Genomic DNA, 15,498 nt, shown 5'->3' on the forward strand with positions numbered 1-15,498 from the left:
ACTTAGTGTCCTGAAGTCCCTTGCAACACACTGCCATAAAATCTACCCTATCAGGACTGTTTCTGTCCCCTTGTGCTCTCCAAAGTAAACTGATAAAGGTGGCTAAAATATTAAGTATCTAGATTGCAGTACAGCTAGTACTGAACCTCCACAGCTTCAGCCCAGCAGAAGATCAGTAGGATGTGCTGGTGTAGTTCTCATCGTATATCTTTGCTTTAAATGAGCAATTCAGATACCTCTTCTTGCTGTGCAGTGGCCCAAAGTACTCCTGTTTTACAACTCATCATCTTCTACAACTTATAAATTACCATCTTCATATGGATTTAAGAATTTAAGGGGCTAATGTCTTGCTACCATCTTTTGATTCAGGTGAGTAGTCCAACATCTTGGCAACTTTTAGGTCATTTATGAAATGCTTTCTTCAGGAAATAACAGAATTTACTTGTTATTTGGTGTTTTTTTTTATTATTATTTGTTAACAGCTTAAAAGGGAATTTGTTATTTCTTCCTGCTCTAGCCATTCCAACATTCTAGTGTCAGAATCTGGGATGTGGCAAATAAAAGTAGTAATTTACATATATTCAGGCACTCTTCCTCCTCCCAAATGTAAAAGTTACCCTCCTTATTCCACCAGCAGTACTGCAAATAAAACTATCAAACTATCAGTGTATCATGTTAAATCATTTCTATTTCTTTGTAATTAGGGGAAGCTTGCTTTTTTGTTTGTTTGATTTTTGTTTTTCTTTTCTGGCTGATCTTTTGAAGGAACACGGCTTCATCAGCTGTTTGAATTGAGAGGTGCTATGTCCCACTGGATTATATTCATTGATTAATACTGTGTAAGCATTCAAAACTTGTGAATGTGATTCAATCAGAATCACATGCAAGAACTATGAAAGAACCCCAGGACTATCAAACATTTACTAGAAACAATCTGACATAGTTTGGCTTACAATACAGGAATGAGGTGAGATGGAGTGGAAGCAGAAAGAAAATGTAGATGAATTTGGAGTTACTGAACCAGAGAAGAAGTAAGTGGAGCTGATAATTTGAGCATCTGTGTCTCTATCATCTCTTGCAAGACTATAAATTACAGTCTTGAGCATATGAACCTTCAGGCTTATTTCTCATCTGAATTCTCTCAGAACTGTGGAAAATATTGATTACTGTTGTCCTATTGCTAAAAGGTCAGGAGAAATAAAAGGAGATCAGAGACAAGCTGTGTAAGTAATTGAGACATGAAAAGTTCTCCACATGGAATTTTAAAGATTTCATCTGTTTAAGACAGGACATGATAAAGAAGTATACTGAAGTTAGGACTGTATCAAAAATAAACTATTTTTATCCATTGTTTACCTTCCAGACAGAGTCAGAAATGTTAAAAAATAGGAAAACATTTTGCACAATTACACAATCAGTTTAGAGAGTATACAGTCACTACAACTAAGAAAATGGGGATAAGAGAAGTATCTGACATGAATGTAAATCCTAATAACAGCCATTTTAAACAGTTAAAAAACAAGTAAGTTGTGACTGGGTACAGCCTTCTCCCCTAAAGACAATTACATGATAATCTGCACAAATGTGTTTTTAACTTTCATTTATATACTAGTACTGGTCACGTACAGAGGCAGGACGATAATAGGCTTCTAATTTGAACTTCCTATGGTTGAACAATATAGAAAACTTAGCCACATAAAAAATGTTATGTTTCAAATAAATTAGGATACTACTTCAGAACAAATTTTAAAAGTGATGCATGATTTACTAACAGGAATAAATATGAATGGAGTATAATAGAATAACAGAGTGGCTTAGGTCAGAAAGGACTTTAAAGATACCTAGTTTCAACCCACTTGCCAAGGGCAAGACTGCCACTCATCAGATTAGGCTGTCCAGGACTCGGTCTAACCTGGCACTGAACAACTCTGGGAATGAAGCACCCACAGCTTCTCTGGGAGGCCTCTGCCTCACCACCCTCTGAGTAAAGAATTTCTTAACATCTAATCTAAATCTCCTCTCTCTGGATAGTGGATTATTTTTTAATCAGGATTTTTTAGGTAGCTTTATTTTTTTGTTTCATTCTGTTTCATTCCAGTAAAAAAGTACCAGCACTCACCAGAAAATAATACTGACACTGCTGAATTATTGGCAAAGAGATCAGTTCGCTTTATTTCCAACGATCTTCTTCCTACTTATTTAGAAACTGTTTAGTTACAGTCTGGGAAGCATGGCAACCTACCTTTGTCATGGCAGACACCATGAAACAGGCAAACCAGTAGATTTCCAGTTCCAGAGAAGGTTGCCTGGAGTACAGACTGCTTGCTAGCAAGCAAGGATCTACTCCATGCTTGGCTTCTCAGGTTAGAAGAAAGAATGCTTCTCCAGTAATTTGGCAATTACTCGTTTAATGTCAATCAGCTGACCTGGAGGATGACTCACAACATGGATGCCTGTTAGTTCAAAAAATATTTTAACAGAACTGCAAATCTTTACCTTAAAATTCTACAGAAGGTTATATATAATATATATATATAAGACTCCTCTGAAAATGTTACAACTAGCTCTGTTGAGATCCATGCTGATCAGAGATTTGAGGGACATTAAATTCATGTAAGACCTGTGATAATCCTTTAACCAGGAAAAAGGTAACCTTTATGGGATAGACATTGTATGAGTTTGCCAGTCTATGCCATTCCTTATTAAAGCTGAGGAAAAGTTGGAAGTATCTAGGATTCATTAGATCTTAATGTCTACAGACAGATACACTTACTTAATTGGAAAACATGCCATTTAAAAATACTCCATCATGTGCTTTTCCTCATTCTGCAGTACTTTTGTACCCCTGTTTTCAACAGATCTTTTTTCCTAAGCTTTCATTTTCATCTGCAGTATCTTTGCTGTAGACTTTAAATCTTAGAGAATTCTCCAAACAGAATAATCTGTCATTCACAGAATATTTGCAATTTACATTTTTTTCTCATTGTTCTAGTAAAGCCAGATTGTCATGAACACTTTTCTTATCACTCTGAGACTTCCTAGGATTACATCTAATTTGCCACATGAAGTTATTTCTGTACACAGAATTAAAGCCCTTAATCTTATTTGGTTTAGTGGCTCCCATTTGCTTAGCAAGCTTGGAGACTATTCTGCCTTCTGTTTTATCCTGCTCTAGGACTGATGATGACTTGATTGAGTCACACAGCCTATCAGTGACTGATTTCTAAGGCCAGTTATCTTAGTATAGAATATAATTCATGTCTGCTTTAATTATTTTGTCTTAATGCAGAGTTATGTACTAAAATGGTGGAGAAGAACACTAGATTTACATATGCTCATGTCCGCATAAAATATCCTAAAAATGTGCTTTAAATCTAGCTTGCTGTCATTACTTGGAGTTTCTTTGTTAGAAGATGGTTAGAACATGATTGTTTGTCATGAATGAAGCCCTACCTCATGCCAGTGAAGTCTTACACTTCTTCTTATATGAAAAAATTATAAATAGAAATGAACTAATGAGAAAAAAATAGCTCAGTCTTTAAAGAAAAATGATGTTCCTAGCCATGCAGGCAGCAACGTGAAAAGCAGCTTTTATGAAACATATTTAAGGTTTACAATCACTCAGTGGCTAAGAAAAATAATACTTTTAAAATATCTTTAATGTTTAAAACCACTTGGTTGCCAAAAGAACAGGTCCTGCTGAAAAGATATTTAAAATATAGAGCCATTTTGTGATACAGAAAAAGCAACTTCTTGTTAATTCTTAACATTTACAGATGATTAGTGGCTACTAAACAACAATCAGCACAACACGTTTCGTATTTAGACATTCCATGTGTCTGTCTAGAACCAATTCCTGCATTTCTCAGTGCTACACTAAAATACCTTTCCTTCAGCGATAGTGTTATTAACAAAAATTAACTCGTAATCCTAACAACACTAATGTAATCTATTCTAAACCCAGAAAGGATTATGCAAACCACAATGAAGTACCGATAATTACCAAGCTTCTCAGTATATATTAAAAAAACTAACATGATTCAGCATCATAAAAATAACTGACATACATATTCAGAGAAAAAACAAATAGCTCAGTTTTAATAATACAATAAATAAAATACTGGCTGGGCAAACTGTCTACATCAAAAGACTTGGATGTGGTCAAGTGCTATTTACTTTTGATCCTAAAGTGTGACAAAGTCACAGTGTGGATAGCAATGTACTGGTTTTATCTGTTGGGAAATTAGTTTTTAATTTTGCCCATACCTAGTTCAAAACAGTACAGAATGTACAAAATACACATGACATGAGACTTATATGCTTTACATGAATTCAGCATGGAGAACAATATTTTGGACCTATGAAACAAGCATGCAGAATAAAAACAAAACTATTTAACACCTCACTCTTAACAGCAAAAGCCCCTTATACAACTTTGCTGTGTGCATCTCTGCAGGATCATATCCTTCATAACTTTCCTTCTACATAATTCTCCTGGCTAAAAATATTTGCCAAGTTTCCTTGTTTTGCTAACAAATTCCAACAGCCAAAGTGTGTGAAATAAAAATAACAGCAAGTATTACTACAGTCAAAATCCTTTAACCTTGATTCACTGAATTATTTTCTTTCTCCCTTTTGATCTAAAAGGATTTTGTCTAAGAGATTTTTTACAGCAGTTGAATCTGCCTAGGTTTCATTGTGATCCATCATAATGCCAAGAAACACTTCTGTTTCAAAAGCTTTTAGTGTTTGCTAGTAATTTTCTCTCAGTGTCTCAGTGTGAGGTTTTAGGTTTTTGTTTTTATTTTTATTTTTAAGTTGTTTCTGTGTTTGTGAGTGTGTGCAATGCCCCTTGTATACTGGGAAGCATCTTTGACAAAGGGCCAAGAAGTCAACCTGCCTTTCCTTCTGCTTCTTTCTTAAAACTCACATTTGAATACAAGGGCTATAAAACATACTGATCATCAGTGTAGCAGATATTTTTATCCATAATTTTAAAAAAGAATGTCGAAGACACAAACTGCAATTAAGAAAGCAGCTGTAATTGAGATACTGCTGAAACATTAACTGCAATGTGCAAAATGACATTTGATGTGACTGGCTGTGTGATAGTGATTTCTCTAAAAAGCTGTTGGTATGAAAAGAACACCAGAACTATCCCAAGTGCTGGACAGGTTAGTAGACCTGTACCAACCTACACCAATAAAGTACAATGAGAAGGCCTTCATGAGGCCCCAGTGAAGTCCCATCGTGCATCCAGACCTGGGCCCCCAGCAAAAGATGTGGAACTTCTGGAGAGGGACAAGAGGAGGGTTATGAGGATGATGATAAGAGAGGAACTCCTCTCTCATGAGGAAAGTCTGAGAGAGTTGGGCTTGTTTAGCTTGGAGAAGGCTCAGGGTATACTACATTGTGGCCTTCCAGTACTTGAACGGAGTTTATAAACAGGAGGAGCTCCTAATTTTTCCATTGTCTAATAGTGAAAATAAAGGGGGAATGGTTTTAAACTAAAAGAGGGAAGATCTGTGTTAGATATTAGGAAAAAATTCATTAATCATAGAGCAATAAGTCACTGGAACAGGCTGCCTGGAGAAGATGTGGATGCCCCATCCCTGGAAGCTTCCAAAGCTGGGTTGGTTGGGGCCCTGATCTGATGTGGTAGCCCTGTCCATTACATGGCAGTAGGAACTAGATGGTCTTTAAGGTCCTTTCCAACTGAAGCTGTTTAATGAGTTATTACAGTGTTGTAGAAGTAAGCCACTCTTTACAAAACCTTCTAAAACTGCAGTGAATCACTGAATGTATATGTATAATACATAAATATATATATATATGCATAGAAAAACAGTATGTAGATTTTCATAAAGCTTTGAGCAAGGTTCCAAACCAAAGACTTAATTATAAATAAATAAATGGCAATGGAAATAACAGCAATAATAATAATTTAAAAAAAGAAAATAGCTTTTTAACACCCAAATAAAATGTAGAAATCAAATGGTAGGGATAAATGTTTTTTACTAGACAGCGGCTGACACTGTCATCTGAACTCATAGATTGTTAATAAAAGAGAATATATAAGCAGGTGATACCTTGACAAAATGAAACACTTGACTGCAAAACATTGCAGGGGAGTGGTAAGGTACTAAGTCACTGAGGACAGGAGATTTCACTCTAAAAAGTACCAAGTAACACACCTGGGAAAATCTGCTTTATCAGTACTGTCAAACAGATGGGTTGCAGCTCAGTTACTTATCAAATGTTGTTTGTGGAATCACTGTGGAAAATGCTCCTGAGCTATCAGTTCAATGATTATTCGTGTACAAAAGAGGCAAAATGATTGATGGGAATTATTAGAAATGGAAAAGAGAGTAAACAAGTCATTGTTATCCTCCTATTCAAATTGAGTCAATTTCCATCTCAAATATTTCATCTAATTCCCATCACTAGAAAAAAAGCATGAAGATCATAGTGGGGATAGTAGAGCTGCAGACCGAGGCTGCACAGACTATACCACCAGATATCTCACCATGACATCGTGCAATTCTATATAAATACCTCTCTGGCATCTACAAATTTCACAAGCGACATATTCTACAGCAGGCTGAGCGCAATTCCAAAAGTGCTTAAAAACGTACTGCCAGAAGCCAGGAATTTGTACCAATGGAAACACAATCTCCATGTCTCATAGTCCTTTCTCCCCAGCTTTTGCTCAGCTGTAGCAGAAATGCTAAGTCACAGCCTGAAACAGCAACTTAGCACCTGGTGGAAAAGCAGGGCCAACCCAGGGGAGCTGAAGTGCATGCAATGCATCTGAGTGACCAGAAAAGGTGGAACCAGGATCCTCTCCTTCCCAGACATCATTTGAGGTTTGGCAGATCCCTACCTATCTGAGGCCTTCAAAGATAAGCAAGTTTTCTTTCTTATCTCGTGGATGCATATTTCTGCATCCACAGCTGCAGCATGTGGGCTTGTCCTCATTTGTTGCAGCCAAAACTTTGCTTTTAGTACTGTGCTTTCCATCTCATTATAATGTGCTACACCAGGCTAAGCTCCTGGCTATACACAGCCAGGCAACTATAGGTGGTGTCAAACCAGTGTACATGTTCCAGAGTTTCTATCTGCCCACCAGTTCATTGGGTAAATTTTCTAAACATTTATATCTTTTTACATTAAATTACTGAGTAAACTACTAAACATATACTTAAATATTATAAGCCTTTGTCAATGCTTAAGCCTTCTTGAAGTACTGACATCGGAAGGAATACTGCCAAAGACTTAATAGAGACTATCTGTAGCCTGTCAATGCACTAGGAAGAATATCCATAACACGCTTCTAGTGATTGCTTGGTATCATGGGGGACACACAGTAAAAATAACTGGTTACCAATTTTGTAGTACCATAGAGCATTGTAATGCTACCATTGAGGCAATTGCAAATAGAATTCAACTATAATCAGAAATACAGCTATGTAATGTGAACATATTCCATTGCTATTTGATTAACAATCAAAAAGGCAGAATAATTGCCATGATGACATTAAATTTGTAGAGCTCTCCAAAGCCATAAAGAGTTAATTTAGAAGAAAGGTATGAAACAAGATTGTCTAGGAATTAATACATGGTATCTATAACTTAGGGAATTAAAGAGTCAAGAATTTAGCACAATCCTGGCTGTAAGCATAGAGAAATAATGGCAATACCTTAGAAAACAAATAGTATATTGTGTCAGAAGTTACAGATTTTTCACAGGTAAATACACTGTTAATAATATGATCAATTTAACTACGTCTATTTGGTGAAATGAACACATAAGAAATGCAGATATATTTCTGTACATATTTTTATATACAAAAATATTTAGATCTTTCCCTGAATGTGTATTTAATGCTGGTATGCTACCATTCTGATTCACCAGGACTTGAAGTTTCAATAAAGAGATAACCTTTGTTTAATCTCACTCTCATATTTGCATTCTTGCAGGAGCTATGTTGCAAAAGAAGCTGGAACAGCCACCAGAATCAGCAACAAAGTTAATTAAGCTACATTTGAGGACAACATATTTTTCTTACTTACAAATGAAGAAATTACATTCCCCTTCTCAGTTCTCATCCATGAAGATTTCCATTTCTGGTTTGTGCGACACTTTGATACATTATTTCAGGATAATGGTATCAGATAAAGATGGTTAAATCAAACCAAAATCAGAAGAAAGAAAGTAGTCTAACCTTTAAACTTTATAAGTTTCTTGACTAGGCATAGATTAACAGCATAGCAATTCGTTTTCTTAAAATATTAGCTCTACTCCATCTGCTGAGTTTCTCTGTAAGGAATTTTACATCGTTGTTCCTTCAAAATAAATACTTTCTCATACAGTATTCTGCAGCTCCTTGCTCCAATGGTTATCCGAGCAATGATATCAGCTTCTGAGATAACAATATTCTTCCATTATAATATTTTAACACTACACACTTAAAGAGTATCTGAAATAATGAAAATAATACATTAGTAAAGTAGCCTGCATGATTCAGCAGTCTGTAAATAAGACCCCTTTTCAAGACAATACATATTTTCTTTTGACTGCATCTGTGATAAACCTTTTTGTATCCCCTTTTAGTTGGTCAGTAAATTACACTGCATGTGTGGAAGATGTGAAGGTGTGAGGTTAATTGCCTCTGATGTAAAACAGGTAGGCATCCTGTTTTGCAGCTGTCTTAAATTAGAGTTTTAGAGCATAATAAACATCCTGCTGATGTTACTTTTTCTGACTAAATAGCACAAGAAGAAATTTGGTTCCCAGTAAGGAATGTAACCTTAAATAAAATGGTAGTCCCAAAATTATCTCAGCTTTAGAAAAATGTAGAAGGTAAGCATCATCTTAACACTTTTTTAAGAGGTGGTATTGATTAGCGTGAAAAAGAATCAACCAATTGAAAAATAAACAAACAAAAGAATAAACCACAACATAAACCAACAACTAATCAAAGAAAAACCTCAGTCTACAGGCAATGTAGAACAGACTTAAATATAACCTCAAAGAAAATTTGCATGGGAGAAGTCAGGTTTTCACTGAAAACATGTATTGACAGTAGCAAAATGAAGTTATTGGAAAATATACTATGAGAAATTTGAATACAGCATATATCTTTAAGTGTCATCTACGTTCAGAAAACCTGACATGAGGATCCAGGAATTTTTGTATCTTTTGCTATCACCAGGATACAAGATTTTATTATAACCTTAGGACTATAGCTCTGAATCTGGGAACGAATGTTGAGGTTTATCTTCAGCTACCAAAGATTCAGGGACAGCAATTAATAGATGTTATAAAACTGGAAACTTTGTAGTTAAGAAAATTTCTATTTTGTGTGTAAGGGCTCTGAAGGACACCTTGTTTCACAAGACTTCCAATTCCTCTCCCACAGCTGCAGAGTGTGGTACTTAAAAGGTGTTTTGTATAAAGATAAAAACCAGTAAGCCATTGGTACTGCATTCAGGCCTGGGGCCCCCAGCACAAGGACACAGAGCTCTTGGAATAGGTCCAGAGGAGGGACACTAAAATGATCAGAGGACTGGAGCATCTCTACTATGAAAAATGGTTGAGGGAACTGAGTTTGTTTAGCTCAGTGAAGAGAAGGCTCCAGGGAGATCTCACTGTGGCCTTCCGTAATTGAAGGGAGTGTATCAACAGGATAAGGAATGACTGTTTGCATGAGTTGATAGAAATAGGACAAGGGAGGATGGTTTTTAACTAAGACAGGGGAGATTTAGGTTAGGTATTAAGAGGAAGTTTTTCATCCAGAGGGTGGGGAGGCACTGAAACAGGTTGCCCAGAGAGGCTGTGGATGCCCCATTCCTGGAGGCACTCAAGGCAAGGCTGGATGTGGCTCTGGGCAGCCTGCTCTAGTGGTTGGCAACACTGTCCATGACAAGGGGGTTGAATCTAGATGATTTTTGAGGTCCTTTTCAGCCCAGGCCATTCTATGATTCTATGACTGGTCATCAGAGCCTGTCATAGAAATGATTAGCAAGGGGGGAAACTAATAATGTTGTAGCATATTTCCCACAGAAAACAAACAACATGTGTGAATGCAGTTCTTAATAGACACTGTTGCAAACATATAGTAAGTGAAGTTTAAGATACTTGGGAGTTAAAAACTGATGACTAAAAAATAAAAGTATAAAAAACCGGAGAGGATGTGTTTATTAGTGCTTTTCCCAAAGAAACTATATGCTGCACTAGCTAAAAAATCTAAGTTATTTTCTATGTTATCCTCAGGCAATGGTAGATCTAGGCACTTCTATACGTGCAACTAAATAGTACTAATAAGGGAAAGCAGTACTGTTACATCCTCTGAAAATTCTGAACTTGTGTATGTTAACAAGAGCAGAAATAAGACAGAGAATGAAAGTGTTAAGACCTAGACCTGAGAAAGCACTATCTCCTGGAGCATCATGGCTAGCATTTTTCTGTATTTTTGCTGCAAGACAACCCAAAAGCAAAATCTGTTATCTACTTTCATAACCACTGATTGGAGTTGAGGTCTCCATTTTATCTTGCCTAGCCTTTTCAAGTCAATTTTTATCCATCTTTAACTTTTGCTATGGAGAAAAACAAAAACTGTTATGAGTAACATTTAGAGGTAGTGAATGTGCCTGAATAATGTAGAGGTCAAGAGGACGTATTCTTGCCATTGCATTTGCTGTTGTTTTTCCAATGGAGAATACATTAAAATTACTTTTTTTAAAGGGATACCTGCAGGTTGCATAACAGTCAGTTACATCTCAGTCTTGCAATTCCCTCTCAATATAAAACCCACAGTGCATGGCATACCTTGAAAAGAATTCCCCATGAAATAAAATCATTGTTAGTACTTTACCTGACATCCATAGAATTATAGAATCATAGAATGGTTTGGATTGGATCTTTAGGATCATTTAGTTCCATCCCCTCTGCTATAGGCAGGGACACCTCCTACTAGACCAGGTTGCTCAAAGCCCCATCCAGCCTGGTCTTGAATCCTTCCAGGGAGGGACAACCACAACCTCACTGGGCAATCTTTTCCAGTGTCTCACTACTCTTACAGTAAGTAATTTCTTCCTAAAATCTAGTCTAAATCTATCCTCTTCCAGTTTAAAACTGTTTTACCTTGTCTTGTCCCTATGTCTGAACTCATAGTGGAAGTGCTCCAGCCCTCTGCTCATCTTCATGGCACTCCTCTGGACCCACTCCAACAGCTTGATATCCTTTTTGTGTTTGGGACCCTAGAACTGGAATCAATACTCCAGATGGGGTCTCGTGAGAATAGAGTAGGGGGGCAGAATCACCTCTATCAACCTGCTGATCATGCTTCTCTTGATTCAGCCCAGGATAGAGACAGCTTTCTGGGCAGCAAGCACACATTGATGGCTCATGTTGAAGCTTTCATCATATGACACCCCCAGATCCTTCTCCTCAGGAATACTCTAAAGCCATTCTCTGCCCAGCCTATAATTATGCTTGGGAATGCCTTCAATCCAGGTGCAGGGCCTTGTACTTGGCATTACTGAACGTCCTGGTGTTGGCATGGGCCCACCACTCATGCCTGTCCAAGTCCCTCTAGATGGCATCCCTTCCCTCTAGTGCATAAACTGCACCACTCAGCTTGGTGCTGTCTGTGAACTTGCTAAGAGTGCACTTGACCCTGTTGTCCATGTTGCCTACAAAGATTTTAAATAACACCAGTCCCAGCACCAGTTCCTGACGAGCTCCACTCATCACTGGTTTCTATTTGGACATTGAGACACTGGCTGCAATTCTCTGAGTGAGATTATCCAGCCAATTTCCTATCCAGTGAGTGGTCTATCCATCAAATCCATTTTTTCTCCAATTTGGTGACCAGTATGTTATGCTGGACAGTGTCAAACACTTTGAACAAGTCCAGGTAGATGACGTCAGTTGCTCTTCCTTAATCCACTGATGTTGTAACTCCATCATAAAAAAACACCCAAGTTTGTCAGGCATGACTTGCATGCATATGTTTACTTTTTCAATAAAAAGAAGACACAGAGAGTGAGAGAGTGTACCATTAATCTATATATGCTTACCTGTAGGTGACTTATCCTTACATATTGGTACTGGATCCAGACTTGTTTAAACTTCTTCAACAATTGGCTAAAGGGATAGAGTTCACTCTCAGCATGTTTTCTGATGATACATAACTGGGAGGAATGGCTGACACATGAGTAGGCTATGATGCCAGGGTGTCCTGGTGGACAGCAGGTTGTCCAAGAGCCAGCACTGTGCCCTTGTGGCCATTGGCCAGGAAGACCAATAGTATCCTGGGGTGTTTTCAAAAGTGTGTGGCCAGCAGGTTGAGAGGTAGGCTTTTCTCCTTCTCTATTCTGCCCCGGTGATGCCACATCTGTGTCCATTTCTGTACTCCCCTGTTCAAGAAAGACAGGGAACAACTGGAGAGAGTTCAGCAGAGGGCCAAAAAAATGATGAGGGGCCTGAAGCACTTCCCTTATGAGGAAAGGCTGAGAGACCTGGGACAGTTCAGACTGAAGAAGAGAAGGCTGAGAGGGGAATCTTATCAATGCTTATAAATATCTAAAGAGTGAGAATTGGATGGATGGAGCCAAGCACTTTTCAGTTGTGCCCAGCAACTGGACAAGGGGCAATGGGCACAAACTACATCACAGGAAATTTCATTTGCACATAAAGAATAAATTTATTTAATTTGAAGGTGAAAGAGTGCAGGAACAAGCTGCCTAGGGATGTTGTAGAGTCTTCTTCTCTGGAGATATTCAAGACCTGTCTACCTGTGTAACTTACTGTACGGAACCTGCTTTAGCAGTGAGCTGTACTTGATGATTTCCACATGTCCCCTCTAACCCCTACTATTCTTTGATTTGGTGATGTATGAGGTTAATGCAACTATTTCTACGTGTCTACTCACATTACATTTTATCACATACTACAACTGCTTATCATAAAATTTAAAACAGTACCCCATTAATTTTATGTAGCAACATGTGTAGATAGGTAGTTGTTTCCTGAAATGTCATACAAAATATTACTACCTGAGCTGCACAGAAGGACCAACAGAATCTCTGCACATTTCATGGTCAGAAAACTTCTGAAACTCTTAGTAACTAAAGGGAACATTAAATGACTTGTAATGGCTTTTGGAGTACTGGGAGCTTAGGAGAGGAAATGGCAATAGGTTCAAACCACCACTTGTTTTCCCAACCCAGTATGAAATTAATTTCTGCTGTTCATAGAGAAGCCCAAAGTACCATATGTGGTACGGCTAGCGAATGCAGGTAGTGTGAGTTACAAATGCAACGTTTGGGACCACTGCAGAATCAGTCATGAAGAAGAGACCTGAAATAGTCACTTGTGGCATTTTCCTGCTCCAAAGCAATATCAGTGCTATTTATGTTCTGACATTTGCCTATTGTTTTGTGAAAATTCTCCAAACAAAAACCTACTTTAGTGCTCCGGCATCCTTATATATGTACTTCTATACTTTGGAAAGTAAAAGATTTTGGATACCTTGTCCGTGGAGACATTCAAGGTCAGGCTGGACCAAGTTCTGAGCAACATAATCTGAGTGTAAATGTCCCTGTTCATTGCAAGGAAGTTGGACAAGATAACATTTCATGACTACTTCCAACACAAATGATTCTATGATTCAAGAATTCTCTGTTCCTACAATAATATTTACAGATTTGAAAATTTACCATGTTTGGAATCAAACTTCTATTTTCTCTGCCTTAGGAATCTAGTGCACTCCATATCTTGAACAATATGTTTTCAAGATCTCAGCCAAATCTTCTGGATCTTCCCCACTTCTATTCTTGCATTGTGACTGCCAGGTGAGGGCAATTATTACTATCAGCACGTACAAGGTAACAGGATAAAGAATTCTGTCTCATATCATAACTGTGGGATTATGCAAATGCTGTTAGTTTAGCAGCAGCATAGTCAGAAACAATAAATGGCAAGATGTTTCAAAGCAAATAATGAACATGAACTAGGAAGAAAAGGAAACACACTTCATCTCATGCAATACCAAGTCTGAGAGTACACAACCTTAGAGAGTTGGAGTATCTGCCATGAGTACCATTTTTTTTCTTCTCATGTCTTCAGGCATTAAAAGTTAAAAGGACTCGCTTATGTAGGACATCAACTTTTTAAACAAGCAAATAAAGCAAAAAAAAAAAAAGAAAAAGAGAAAAAAATCTGCAATCTATATTTCTAAGTAGACAGTGAGACATTTCTAACAGTAAATTTTTTAAGATATATTTTCATTTCATTTCATTCCCTTTCTCTCCTCAGCAGGAAATGCATATTGAGACAATTAAGTTATCAAGAGTTATGCAATTAGTTATCGAGAGTTTAAAGCTCCTTACCTACTGGAGACATTTCTGGTACGCTGGCAATGTAAGGCCCATCCAGAAACTTGGGCTCATTATCATTAATGTCCTGCACTTTGATGATGAATTCTGATTCAGGCTCTAGTGGCTTCTTGGTGTCAACATCCACAGCCTGTGCCCGGAGTGTGTAGAATGGTTTTTCTTCTCGATCTAGGCTCCTTATGGCATGAATGTCTCCTGTGGTCTCATCAATAGTAAAAACAGTGCCGGCACCATCTCCTGAAAGGGTATATTTAACAGTGCCCACTCCCTTGTCCAAGTCAGAATGAAGCTTGAGAACAAAAAGAGAAAAGGGAGGAAAGAAACATTAATGACTTTTTCTAGGCTTGAAAGTAACTATTATTTTGCTCTTATGTAAAATAAAATGTGTTAGAAGAACTAATTTCCTATGTCTTTAAGTGCACACAAAAAACGCAGGTAGAATGTTAATTAATATTTTTAGCTCTATCTGGTATCTAGGACAGGTAGCATTTCAAATTCTACCTGTTTCCTGCCATGAACACTGCTCACTACTAAAACTGAAATGAAAAAGGGCTTCAGATTTGTTAGAAACAAAAACCTAAGACCAATAATGGAAAAACACCAATAACTGCATCAAATAAATGTGAGATGACATGAGAGAGTGTCAAAATCCTTCACAGGCATTTGGCTTTCACAGAAGTAGAAGAGAATCAGCTCATTTTCATTTCACTCACAGCTTGTTGAAATGCTAAACAAACTCAAAGTCAAACCTGGTTTAAAAAGGACAACGCACTGCTCCTCCATCATAATACATAAGAAATAGAATTTAAAAGTACTACGTCTTTTCCACAAATATTATATCATTTATTTCTGTTTTCTAAGATACAGAGAGAACAGTTTGAAGCTAGACTTTCTCTTCCTTATTGAAAAAAAACCAAAACAATAACCAGATAAAATATCAGTTTTAACTCAATCATTTTCATCTTCAGTACCAATATGCACATTCTCCAGCCTATTTGAATGTTTTATCTCCATTTCTACTTTGAGAAAATACTTCAACACAAACTCTTGGAGATTTTTGTCCTTTTGATCATTGCCTACAATAATGTTGTCTTT

At 37.3% G+C, this 15,498-nt stretch overlaps 1 protein-coding gene across 2 annotated transcripts in view; it reads right to left on the reverse strand.

The window, feature by feature from the left end:
• CDH12 (cadherin 12) overlaps window positions 1-15,498 on the reverse strand; it is a 154,294-nt gene that overhangs the window by 104,831 nt on the left and 33,965 nt on the right. For both annotated transcript variants that reach the window (XM_065753238.1, XM_065753237.1), the window contains exon 2: window positions 14,398-14,692. In XM_065753238.1, the coding sequence (XP_065609310.1) occupies window positions 14,398-14,692 (295 nt within the window). The remainder of the gene's footprint in view (window positions 1-14,397; window positions 14,693-15,498) is intronic.

Source organism: Cyrtonyx montezumae, unplaced genomic scaffold (assembly GCF_038088225.1).
Source record: "Cyrtonyx montezumae isolate F1298 unplaced genomic scaffold, pur_monq_1.0 scaffold_8, whole genome shotgun sequence".
Taxonomy (NCBI): domain Eukaryota; kingdom Metazoa; phylum Chordata; class Aves; order Galliformes; family Odontophoridae; genus Cyrtonyx; species Cyrtonyx montezumae.